At 55.3% G+C, this 12205-nt stretch overlaps 3 protein-coding genes across 3 annotated transcripts; all 3 read right to left on the bottom strand.

The window, feature by feature from the left end:
• Nucleotides 1–455: 455 nt before the first annotated feature.
• CH63R_03200 (Protein pns1) lies at nt 456–2243 on the bottom strand (the record flags this gene model as incomplete). The annotated part of the gene is made up of 3 exons (XM_018298175.1): nt 456–773; nt 829–1842; nt 1953–2243. The coding sequence occupies 3 exons, from the start codon at nt 2241–2243 to the stop codon at nt 456–458; spliced, it is 1623 nt and encodes a 540-aa protein (XP_018162991.1).
• A 1505-nt stretch (nt 2244–3748) lies between these two features.
• CH63R_03201 (putative Glutathione s-transferase) lies at nt 3749–4597 on the bottom strand (the record flags this gene model as incomplete). Its single annotated transcript, XM_018298176.1, has 1 exon — nt 3749–4597. The coding sequence occupies one exon, from the start codon at nt 4595–4597 to the stop codon at nt 3749–3751; it is 849 nt and encodes a 282-aa protein (XP_018162992.1).
• Nucleotides 4598–6497: 1900 nt separating this feature from the next.
• Nucleotides 6498–8146, bottom strand: CH63R_03202 (Kinase activator; the record flags this gene model as incomplete). The annotated part of the gene is made up of 2 exons (XM_018298177.1): nt 6498–7508; nt 7547–8146. The coding sequence occupies 2 exons, from the start codon at nt 8144–8146 to the stop codon at nt 6498–6500; spliced, it is 1611 nt and encodes a 536-aa protein (XP_018162993.1).
• Between the last annotated feature and the right edge of the window lie 4059 nt (nt 8147–12205).

Consider the following 12205-nt stretch of genomic DNA (forward strand, 5'->3'; position numbering starts at 1 on the left):
TTGAGACGGCAGCACATCTCCCCAGACATGTACAATGAATGGTCTCTGTGGCTCAGTCGGTAGAGCGTTGGTCTCATATCATTATTCGAATATGACTCTATCCTCAGATAGGGACATCCAAAGGTCGCAAGTTCGAGCCTTGCCAGGGACAGACTGTACCTTTTGCCGACTGTCAGTCACTCCACGTATGTTGTTACTTTTTGTTTGGCATGATTCGTCATGATCGCATCGTGTGAACATGGATGACACCGCACGCGCACTCGTCCATGTGCATACACAGACAGCCCTTCTAGGCTACTCAAAGGATTCATCAAGTGGTGAGATAATCATTTAGAATTAGTGGGGGATAAAGTTACATAAAACAATACGCGTTCCTCGGGGTATCCAGTCTCCGACGCCGTTTCCAAAGAGACATCATAGCAGCAAACCGAATCGACGCAGCAACCACTCGGACCTTAGGCGTGGATGGCCTCCTGGACGTGGGGGTAAACGCGGACCATCTCGTCGTAGAGCTGAGGGTGGTCGCGCATCAACACCTGGGGGTCCCAGGCCGATGCAACGAAGATAGTGTCGATGCCGCTCGAGATGGGGGTCGTAAAGACGTTGGCAATCTGCAGGCCAATGAGGAAAGAAAAGGCAACAACGACGGGCGTGAAGCTGCCGGTTTGATTATACGCAGGGTTGGTGAAGACCAGGTAGAGGTAAGCGAGGAAGGCACAGGCGTAGCCAATGAAGGTGGCGCCGAAAGAGAGGACGGGGCCGATGAGACATTCCTGGACGTTGGTCAGCTACAAGGCGTGGCGACATGAGGATAATAGGTTTGCTTACATTGATGAGAGCGTCGATGCCGCGGTCCTTGATCATTTTCCATGTGTCCTTCGCCGCGGGGATGTACGCCTTTCCGTAGAGCGCAATATGAGAGAAGGCATATCTGTTGAGGAAGCTCACAGCCCAGTCGAGCAAGCCGATGAGACAGCCGAGGATGCAGAAGAGGACGTAACCGACAATGTTGCCGTCCCCGGCAGCTTGCGACCTCGCGACGGAGCAGAGATGACGGAGAAAGTTGATGATGGCGACGATCAAGCTACCGAAGCTGATGGAGCCGAAGCTGTAGGTCAGGGAACGCTTCAAGGCGCCGCGGGTGGCGCCCTTGGGGAAGTTGTTGACGCAGAAGTACCAGGAGCCGTAGACACCCGAGATGGTAACGTGGATGACGTTCTTCAGGACCTCGGAGATCCAGTACATAGCAAAGGTAATAAAGACAATCAAGCCGATGACCTTGCCCTGGCTGCACTGGCCGTTCCTGCACTGCGGGTTCTCCGGCGACGGCTGATACTTGGAGTAGGTAGCGACAAGGGTGACCGAGTACCACGCGGCCAAGGCGGCGCCGAGAATGCCACCGAGGAACGAGACCAGGTAGACGTGGCCGTACTTCTTGGAGACCTTGATGGAGGTCTTGAGCATGAGGGCGGAAAAGGGGATGCGCGGGATCCAGCTGATGAAGGCGATGACGAGGAAGACGCCAAAGATGAGGAAGACAATGCCGCCCGAGTAGTAGCGGCGCGAGAGCATGTAGATGGCGGTGACGAGGGCGAAGACGATGTTGAGGATGCCGGTGACCCAGATGAAGGCCTTGGGGAACAGGCGGGCCATCCAGACGTAGGCGTAGCTCAGGACGATGGCGACAAGCAGAACGAATGCAAACAGTACGATGGTGTTTGTGCTGAGGCCGAAGGTGTTGCCACCGTCGTAAATGCCGCCGCCGTTGAGGCTCTTGGTCGCCGAGTAGCCGGATATCGTCAGGCCCGAGACGGCCGCGAAGCCGAGGAAGACTGCGATGAACTATGCAATAATGTCAGCGGGGTCCGTCGCGTGTACGTGTACGTGCACGAGCAAGAGCACTTGAGGTTGTCGTCTTCGTCGTCGTCATCGTTGCGACGGTGGTGCCTTACCAGAATAGCGGCCCAGAGATCATTCCACTTGGGCTTGTCGATCTTGAAAGCCTCCTCGAAGGTATACTTCTCGGGATCGTGGCCCTGGGGCGGCGCATTGTATCCGTAGCCATTGCTGCCGTTGTCGTAGCCCTGGGGAGGCGGAGGCGGGCCAGCGTAGCCCTGCTGGTAGTTTTGGTTGTAGTTGTTGTCGTACTGTTGAGCGTACTTGGGATCGTAGGGCGGCTGTTGGGGCGGCTGTTGAGGCGGGCCACCGTAGTAGCCAGCCGATTCGCCGTATGGTTGCGACATTCTCCTCGACACGAGAGCCAACGGCTGCGACGATGGCGATGTTTGGTCCGGATGGACGATTGGCGGTGGATGGGCGTCGAGTGGTGTGCAGTCGAGACGACGGTGAAGAATGCGACAAAAAGGCTCGGATCGATAGTGTAAGATGGGGAAAACAAACAAACACCAGAGGGACAGGAAGAATGTGCGGGATCATCTAGGATTCCATGACGGCGCTATTTGATAACTACCTACCAAATGACGGGAGCAAGCGTCCGGCCGGTCGTACCTGCCCTGGGCTTGCACTTGCACTTGCACTTACAGGCCAAATTTGAAGCCAATCCAGTTAGACTTCATCCGTGCCCCCAAGACGGTAACGTCATTGGGCATGGGCCCGTATATCGACAGGGATGACGACAGTGGAATCGGCATCACCGCAAGGGGATCGCGCCGGGGCCCAGCGCCCATCAGCTGCGCAGGGGTTACGCGTCGCAGTGCCGAGAGTCACGTGCCAAGGCTTGTCTGGGCCTTGCCGGTCTTGGCGGGTACCCGCAGAGCTTTATTCTGGGCTTATGTAATGTCATCTCAAGGTACCTAGCGAGTTGAGATGAGATGAACTAGTTTTTTCAATTCGGCCCTCCCCATTCCACTCAATTGTTGTTCTTCTACCTTGCCTGTTCAACATTTGCAGAATCGCGCACTCAGTGTCATTGTCTCAACACGGACCGATGACGACGTTGAGACTGCAGTGCAACTAGTCTACAGCAACCAGGCACACAATGCAACGTGCATGCACGAACGCAGATGAACGGACAGCCAAATAGCTCACGGCACGGAGTGAGTGACGACTGAGACTGCGACTGAGACCGTGAAACATCCCCTCTCGGATATCGGCATCTTCAACAAGCCCCCGGCAACTCAGCCAAGCAAGACATCGGCCCAGCCGTCTCGGCCTCCCCCCTGCCAACAGACCTGAATGTCCACAACTGTGCCACTCTGGTCGTTCACGTGATACATCCGTCTCCGCCACTATGCCCTGCTGAAATTAGAATGCTGCGGTGCGGAGCCGCCGTCGGGCAGGGAAGGGACCCCATCGAATAAACACTGCCCCCCGTCTTCCTCCGCCACGCCGTCTCCTCCTGCCGGTCGGTCGACCTTCCGGCACTTGAGCACCTATTGCCCCACCCCGCCGGGCTCACTCATTGATGCTGCCAGGGCAGACGAACCTTGGGGACCCTTCATTTATAGTGAACAACATGGCCATTGTGGTGTGTGTGTCATTTCACGTGGAGCACAATGCGGCTTCTCATGGTAAGTTCCCGAGTGGTGAAGGGCCGTCTAATGCGAGTTTCGCCGTAGTATGTAGCGTTTTGATTCAATACAACACAAACCAGCAACACAGAAGCAAGTGCAACAAACTCCATAGCCATGCATTTTCCTACCGATTGACCTAGTTTAGTATTTTTTTGTCCAAGTACAAGTTCGTCTTGCACGTCCGTTCTACCCGCCGAGCCGAAACGAATGCCACCCTATTTCACCTCCGCGTACGCCTCCGTCGCATCGTACAGCCGCCCGAAAATGCCCCCGTGCCAGCCTCTCACCTCCTCCCACTCGCTCTTCGGCAGGGTCACCCGGAACATCCGCAGCCACCCGCCCACGATCAGGTCGGCGTAGCTCGCCCTGGCCCCGAGCAAGAACGGCCCGGTGGCGTCCCGCTCGAACAGCTTCCCCAGCGCCCCCAGCGTGTCCCGGAACGAGCCCATCAGCTTCGCCCGCGCCTCGCCGGCGATGTCGAAGTCCTCCCACCGCGAGATCGCCGCGACGCCCGCGCGCCGCACGAACTCGGCCTTGACGGCGTCGGCGTTGGCCGGGTCGAACGGGAACCCCTGCGTCGTGAGCTGCGCGTGCGTGGTGAAGGCCGCGTCGACGTTGACGTTGAACCGCGCGTACTCGGGGAACTCGGCCCCGCGGCAGTCCGACAGCGGCACCATGATTTCGGCGTCGGGCGTGAAGACGTAGTCGAGCGTCTGCGGCGGGAACAGGTCGCCCGCGCCGGCGTCCGGGTACGTCTTCTGCAGGTGGACGGCGATGTCGAAGGAGTCGCCGACGAACGAGTTCGTGGCCGGGTCCTCGATGATGGGCAGCGTGAAGAAGTCGGTGCCGTCGGCGAACTTGCGGCAGGGCGGCACCCTGAGCCCGCTGCGGACCTTGCCGATGTCGGGCAGGGCCACCCACGTGGTCGAGTAGGGGAGCCCTTTGAAGTTGAGCGCCAGCCGGGTTTTCCACGGGTTGGGGGAGCAGCAGCTCTCCTCCACGGGCGGCCGCGTGGCAATATCGTAGAAGACGATAGGGCTGGATGGTGTTGTGTTGGTCGACATGGCGGAGGATGGGAGGTGTGGGTGGTGAGAAGGCTTTCCTCGCATAGGCTGGATATTGTGTTTTCGGAGAGAAGAATGACGTGATGCGCAAGTCAAATGTACCCCGGACAGCCATATATATAATGCCGTCCAGCTTGTAGTTGTTGACTTAACAGTCGGTCGAGATACCTGGAGGAGTGGGGTGAATCCACAATGATTCATGTCGACTCATCGTCGCTAGTGATCTCAACCCCGCACCATCTGCGTTTCCTATGCACGATGGCCCAATGGGACACCACCACGTGAATCGCAATAACCTGATCTCGCCAGTCTGCAATCTGCAGTAAGACGATGTCTCAGAAAACTCCCATCTAGGCATGCGGGGGAACAACAAAACACAAACTCTCTCAAGTTAGGGGCTGGTAGGAACTGCCTGGGCTTAGCTTGTTTTATTCGTGGATATTGTGTACAATTCACTTAACTCTAGCGCAAGAATATCTGAAATAGTTGAGTTGTTCTCAGAGTTTGAACATCTTGTCCACCCGCCTACCGGTCAACACAGAACGCTGAAAGTCTGGAGGAAGAGGTTTAGCGTTTGCTGCAGGCAGGGGGCAATAATGAAACGCATCGGTTGTCAGATCCATTCATTCCCCTGTTGAGAACAATACTAGCTGCAGACCCCGCGGGCACTTGTACCAGGGTGGATCCAGAAAATAGACGTTGTCAACATTGTGTGCATTTAGGTTTTGCCTGTAGAATTCGATATAACAAGCCGGGCACAGTTACCATAGGAGGAGAGGAGATCGTTACTAATGTGATTTGCATTTAAATGATAAACTCAATAATCGAAACACTGCAGGTGAGGGCCATAGCTGACGACGGCTCCGGACCCCTTGGTATCCAAAGTGGAGGTTTGGAATAACGCCCTGGGTTCCATAAAGTAGAAATGGCTGTTCTCCTGTTTCTCGGTGCTACTTCTACAATAGGAATGGGTTTGTCAAAAAGTTTGAGCCCGTATAGAAAACCGGTGTAAACATGCAGCGCCGCAACAACGCCCGCTTTCATCAGTCGAGAGGCGTAGGCAACGTTCTCGCCATTGGAAGATGTCCAGCTCACCCTCGTCGATATGCACCGGAGCTAGCCCGTCTACACTTTCGAACCCGAACCAGAGCCTCACACACCAACACGTCGTTCAAGGAGTAGTCCAAGAGATCGAGGCAGTAAGGCCAAGCCGACAAGAAAGAACCAGCATGACAAACATCACATCAAAGAGGAATCCGATTCATGCGAGCGAGGTCAACGACTGCTCAAGTCTTCACATCTAGAAACGGGGTTGACCTGATCGCCGTCGGTGAGTTCGTTGCCGGGATCATGGTGAATGGCTAATGAGAGAGACCTCGACCAATATGGCGTTGCGTGCTCTGACCTGAAGTCTGAAGATGCTCACGGGAGCCGAGGTGGGCACTCAAAACTTTGCTAGAATCGCCCAGGCGAAAGACCAGGCTGGTGCGAAGCCACACACTTAGTCTGCCCATGGAATGCTCGCGTATACCATTTCCAATTCATGTTGAATTTGATCTTTCTACTATGATATCGAATAGTTATAGGTTGAATGTTTCAACAGCATGAAAAGCGTACAGCTTAGCCGAGCGGCGAGGACCCTTCGCCCTGACGAGGAAAGAAAGCTTACAATTTGAGTAAAGACACAGAAGAGAACGAAATAGCCAACCAAATCAGGATTAGAAAATACACCTCGCTGCCGTCCGAACCAAGTCCCGTGCCTGACTGAAGGCCGTCGCCATGTCTTTGTCCTTTCCTCAAAACTCCCCGGTAAAATGAAATCCAAAAACAAATTAAGAGAAAGAAAAAAAGGCACCAGCCCCTTATCGTAATCAAAGCTGGAACACAATTGCAGCAGCCATTACCGCTGCTGGCTTCGGTCCAGTCTGTCTCTGGCCGCATCCACGACGCTCCTGTCTAACGCCGGCGTGCTTCTCTGGCCGCCGCTCGCCTCGTCCTCGGAGCTCCCGCCGTCGACCGTGACGAGCTCCCACCTCTTCATCCCGCTGTCCATACCCGGCCACAAGTCCGTCGGTATAAACTCGCCGACATCTTGGCGGAAGCCTTCACGCTCCCGCCTGTCGTTCTCCGTCAGCTTGTCGACGCTGTCCTTGGCTTTCTTCCAGATGCTGGCGATCTTATCTTCCACCATGCGGCGCCGCTCAACCTCGAGAATCAGGTTGTCGTAGGCGTTTGAGTATTTCTCGTAAAAGTCCCTAAGGTCTTCCATCTCGCCGAGCTTGTTGTAGATGGTATACCGCTCGTCCTCCCACCGCTGCAAGAACTCCGCCTCGCTGGCGATGTAGCTGGCCATGCGGCTGCCCATGTCTTCCAGGGCAGCGAATGCTCCCAGCGTGCCAAGGAAGGCCGCCTTGATCTGCCCCGTCTGCTCCGTCATTGCAGCAAACTCGTCTTCCATGGCCTGTAGCCGCTCGTTGAGCTCTTGGATGACGCTTTCGACTTCGGAAGCGTCGCTGACGACGATTTCCAGCATGTCTGCGCGGTCTTGGTATGTAATGGGGTCGAGATCGGGCATGTGAGACTCCTGGTCGGCAATGACGCCTGATATTGACACGCCGTCGCCGCCTTGCGACTGCGTCACCTCGGCGGCCCTGCGACGAGCGAGGGCCGCGCCGCCCTCCGTGGTCCGAACGGCCGTGACACAGAGGTCAAAATGTTTCGTCAAGGACGTCAGGAGCTGTGCCATGGAGTGGGAGTGGTCGACAAGGGAACCGAGCAGCTCGGGTATGGGATCGGTTGCGGACGAGTCGGAGGGTAGGCGGCGCAATGGTGATGCCGCGATCGACTTTTTGAGGGCTCGCAGGTCGTCGTCGAATCGAAGGAGATCGCCGTCGAAGGAAGTCTGGATGGACTGGAGCATCACATCATGTTAGCCGGGGAAACACACACATGTATAGGCACGACGTCGAGGTCGGGCGGGATTCGCACCTGCAGCTCGCCCAGGCTCTGCTTCAGCGCCTCGCGCATAACGTGAACGCTCTTCTCGTCGACAAAATCCATCAAGTTTCGTCGCGCCTCGCCAGGGGGCCGGAAGACGGCTTCGACGGTTGTGTTCTTGAGCATGTCCATGGTCTCGCGTAGGGTCTCGTTGGTTGCATCCATGGTCTTGACGAGGTTTTTGAAGTCGCGCTTGCCGGCGTCGTAGGTCCTCTTGAGACCTCGGCGGACCTTCATCAGCAGGGCCAACTGCTCGGCAATAGCACGCTGCAGGAACTGTGTCTCGGCATAGAGGACGACGGCCTCCTCGTGGGCCTGGCGGGCATCGGTGGCGATCTCGTTGGCGCGGAGGACGGCGGTGATGGACGACAAGGAGCGTTTGGCGGCGAGGAGGTGTTCCACCAGTGTCTCAACCGGCACGGGGTCGGCAACGGGGTCGGCGGATGTGGAGGATGGCGCATCACGGCGGTCTCTGGAATGTGAAAGGGAGCCGGAGTCTCGGCCGGCCGAGGTGGACGAGGCTGGGCTCCGGTGAGATGGGGAATTGGCCATGTTGAATGGGGAAGAGAAGGAGAAAGAAAGAGAGGGAGAGAGAGGCAAGTTCTTCACGACAGGCGAGGGTGAGAATTGAACTGATGCATATTTGAACAGAAGGGGAAAAGGATTAGGTGATAACGTGGAAGAGACGGAGAGGGATGGTGTGAGATCAGACGAGTAGGTGGAGAGAGGTAAGGAGGAAGGGGGACAGATGAGTGAGCAATGTGGATGGGTAGGACGAGATGGTGTAGGCGACGAGGTCGATGTCGCGATAAGGTTGAAGCTCGGTCAGGTGTGTTATCCTTATCGGCCTCGGCCTCAGCAGCGCGCATAGCGGATTGCACTGTGAGCACCCTTCTGGCTGGCCAGGGCTTGCTTGACTGTTCGCGGCGCATCCTTATGTCACGCAGGCCTGGCGAGTGGATGCCTTCTCCTGGCCAAGCGACCTTTTGGGCGGAGTGATTGGGTAGGACTTAATTGGGTGGGCCCTTTTACCTGGGAGCTCCCCGTAGCTCTCGGTTTCTCTAGCGGTCTTCAGCGCTAATCTGAGCAATGCAGATGAGATCACACCATCGCTTATCGCTGCAACCGGCCGCTACGTACAGAGTACTGATACAGTGTTACTTCTACGATGTTTCGTCACCTCAACTCACCCTTTTCGTCTCCATCTCTGTCTCCGTCTCACTCTCGCTCTCACTCACACACACACACTCTCTCTCTCTCTCTCTCTCTCTCTCTCTCTCTCTCTCTCTCTCTCTCTCTCTCTCTCTCTCTCTCTCTCTCTCTCTCTCTCTCTCTCTCTCCCTCTCTCTCTCCCTCCTCTCTCTCTCTCTCTCTCCCTTTCTCTCTCTCTCTCGTCTTGGCTCTCACCTCAACACCTGACGTCGCAGTCTCAGCCTGGTTTTGCTCACTCGGCTACTACGCAATCTCAGTTAACCCAGCTCTGCACAGTCCATCCACCACGACATGTTCTAGAACCGCCAAAAAGAGGGGCTGGACCCCGCCGGAGCTGTCGACTGAAACATCCCTCTGCCCAAAGATGCGATGAAACCAGGCACGCCGTCTGACACTTCCTCCAAACCTAGTAGAGCCGAGCTCGACGTCGCCCGGTCTGAGGCTTTGAGCTCCGTCATCCTGACCACTCCTTGTCTCATCGGGTCGGGGCGTGACGGCTGTAGCCACCAGCCACCCGTCATCCCGACATCTTGACAGCCTTTTACAGTGCTGTTGGGCCAGCCATGTTTGAGTCGCCTACCAGCTCCGCGCTCATTGCCGAGAGACTCCAGGCCTTTATTGAATGGATCTTTACTGAGACATTTCCCCTCTCGAGCCGAATTAGGCCGAGAGCTCTCAAAGGCATCCGCCGCTTGACTATCTACTGACTGGCCTGGATGCTGTCGTTGACAAAGGCACCACAAACCAGACTACCTCCCATCCGACGTGGTCCATGGATGAATCGTCGGCTGCAACTCTCCCCATCGAATGCGCGCGCAGCAATTCTCATATCATCATCTCAGTGGAGGGAAGGTTTCTCCGAATGTCTCGGGCCCTTCTCTGCTCTCCTCCTCCCCTCCTCCGAGCCATGTTTGGGAGTATTCAATGACTACCTTGAGTCCTCAACGGCGTACATCTCAACAACAATGACTAATGCGCAAGAAACGTCGCCCACTTCAACAGGTATAGTAGAACGAACGCGATGATTGATGTGGGTGTCCGGAATAAGACTTCCGCGACCGCGAGAATACAAACACACATGGAAAGCAAACGCTGTTTGTTCGTCGACCGGGCTGGCTATTCCTACTGCTTGGAGGGCCTTTTAACCCCCGTATGGGACGTCGTCAAACAGCAGTGGCGGCTCGCGGAGGGCGACTACATCGTGTTCGTCGGGGCAAGCAGTCGGGATTTAAGACCCAGTGGGTCGTTTACGATCAAGGGAGCATCATGGGACAGCTGAAGTCTGACTCTGACGGCTCGAGTTGAGTTTGGAATAGTGCAAGATCTCGCTCAGTTCACTTATTCAAAGCTTTATACCAATCAATAATAACAACTTCAATATTAACAATTATCATATATTCTGTAGTACAGACCTGCCTTGCTATCTTATACTGGTGAGCATGGGAGAGTTGTGTCCAACATCTCACCTAGACAACTGGAGGCAAGGTAAATAGTGACACTGGACTACACTTTAGAGGGCAATGCTATTTCAGGAGATGTTTGTTTAACAATGTACTGCTGCATCGTCTTCTCTTCGGTTTCCTGGTTGGGTTAGCGGTGGGTTACATCAACACATCAAGCGGTTCTTGGATCCCAGGTCATTCAACGAGTTCGTTTCTTCATAATCGTGTTTTGGAGATGATACTACGAGAAAAAGATGAGACAGTGTCTAAAAAAAACAAAAGAAATGTGCGTTTTGCATCTGTCGGGACTCGAACCCGAGTCCCCAGCTACCGTTCAGGAATGGAAGGCTGGGATGATAACCCCTACACTACAGATGCAGGCTTGGGCGATGACATACAATGGTCTGAGAGATGCTTATGTTGTGGGCTAGGGCTGGCATCGTCTGTGGAGTTGAGGAGACTTTCGCTAAGCGACGGGTCCGAAAGAATGGATTAGGCTTAGCAAGGCGGGACAACTGGGAAGTGTTGACGGCGACAGATCACGGGCAATTATATAAGTGTTGCCATCTCCAGAGACAACGTTAGGGAAGCCGTAAGTGAGGATGACGCCGGTAGCCTTCTAGTTACGGCGACAAGAGTGGTCGAAGATGCTGTGCCCAAGCTGCTGCATCGAGTCCGGCGTGCCAACGCAACCCCCGGACCGACTAGCTGTTTCCGGCAACAGCATCGTCACTCGCGAGTTGTGCGTCAAACTAGCCTAAGTACAAGCGCCTCTTGGTCGGATCTCTGCTGTTTGTTAGTTTCTTAGGGTCCGAGAAGTCGCCAGGGAACGTTGGGTAGGCGTAAGATGGTGGCGTGTCCGGGTTTAAGCTTAAAGCGCATGCCTGCGGGGGATAGTTGTAAACAGCGAAATGGTTGCCGGCCACAAATCAGTAACACCTTCGCGAGGCCTCCGTGATAAAGGACGTCTGTAAAGTCCCGGTAAGAAGTGCCCCGTAGGTTAATGATTTTTTTCAACCACAGGCCGAGGCTTCCACTCCATCCGATGCGTCGTTTGAGAAACCCGCGTGTTGCATCGCACCGCTGGAGAAAGAGAGTGAGGCGGGCACCAAGACAAGACTAGCGAATCGCCAGCTCAGAAGAGGGGGGATACTAAATGTCTGGGCACATTCGCTAAGTGCAGCGCTCCGATGAGGATCGTCACTGCATCACTGTTTGGGGCCTTCTCGAGGTCTGTTGCCCCCCCTTTCGGGTCGAGTTGCTGGCAAAGAGACACATGGGGAACCCTGTCCGGCGAGGAGCCATCCCGCACGGTCTAGTGAACTGTAATTCCGTCTAAACAAGACGGACGGCGTGCCGGACGGCAAGGATGGGAAAGCTGAGATGAGGACTCAACAGGACTTGGGCCCGATTGGGAATCCATAGAGGTGATCTCTGTTTTTCGATACGAGAGGGTAATACACCAGTGATAGGATTTCCAACCCGATGTCTGACCCTAGAGCAGCAACAGAACATGTGCCTGGCGATTGTCAAAGAAGGGGGCAAACATTCTCGAGTTTTTGTGCTATGATGATGAAGAGGCTATTAGCCTAGGGAGCTTGAACTGCTGAGCTGGTACTAACAATGAATACCTGCTATTGTAACGCGGCTACTCGACAAATAATTCTAGAGTCCCAAAAGCTTGACCAGCCGAAGAAATGGCCCCAAGAGTCTTGGCAGACCGAGCCAGCTTGCCAGCATTCCCCACGCTGCCCGAACAACCCGGGCCGGTGCCCGGCCTGCATGGAACGAACAAACGCTCGCCAGCCCATGCTAATTCTAGCTGCAGAGACACTAGACATGGATCGCGGGCTTTGGCGGATCTGTCGTCATGACGAGCCTCGGTAGATCAACTGCACTCCAGATGAGACACAGGATACGCCATCCCTTTGTCGCGGTTTATAAGTCCTGGGGACCT

This window comes from Colletotrichum higginsianum, chromosome 2 (assembly GCF_001672515.1).
Source record: "Colletotrichum higginsianum IMI 349063 chromosome 2, whole genome shotgun sequence".
NCBI classification, from domain to species: domain Eukaryota; kingdom Fungi; phylum Ascomycota; class Sordariomycetes; order Glomerellales; family Glomerellaceae; genus Colletotrichum; species Colletotrichum higginsianum.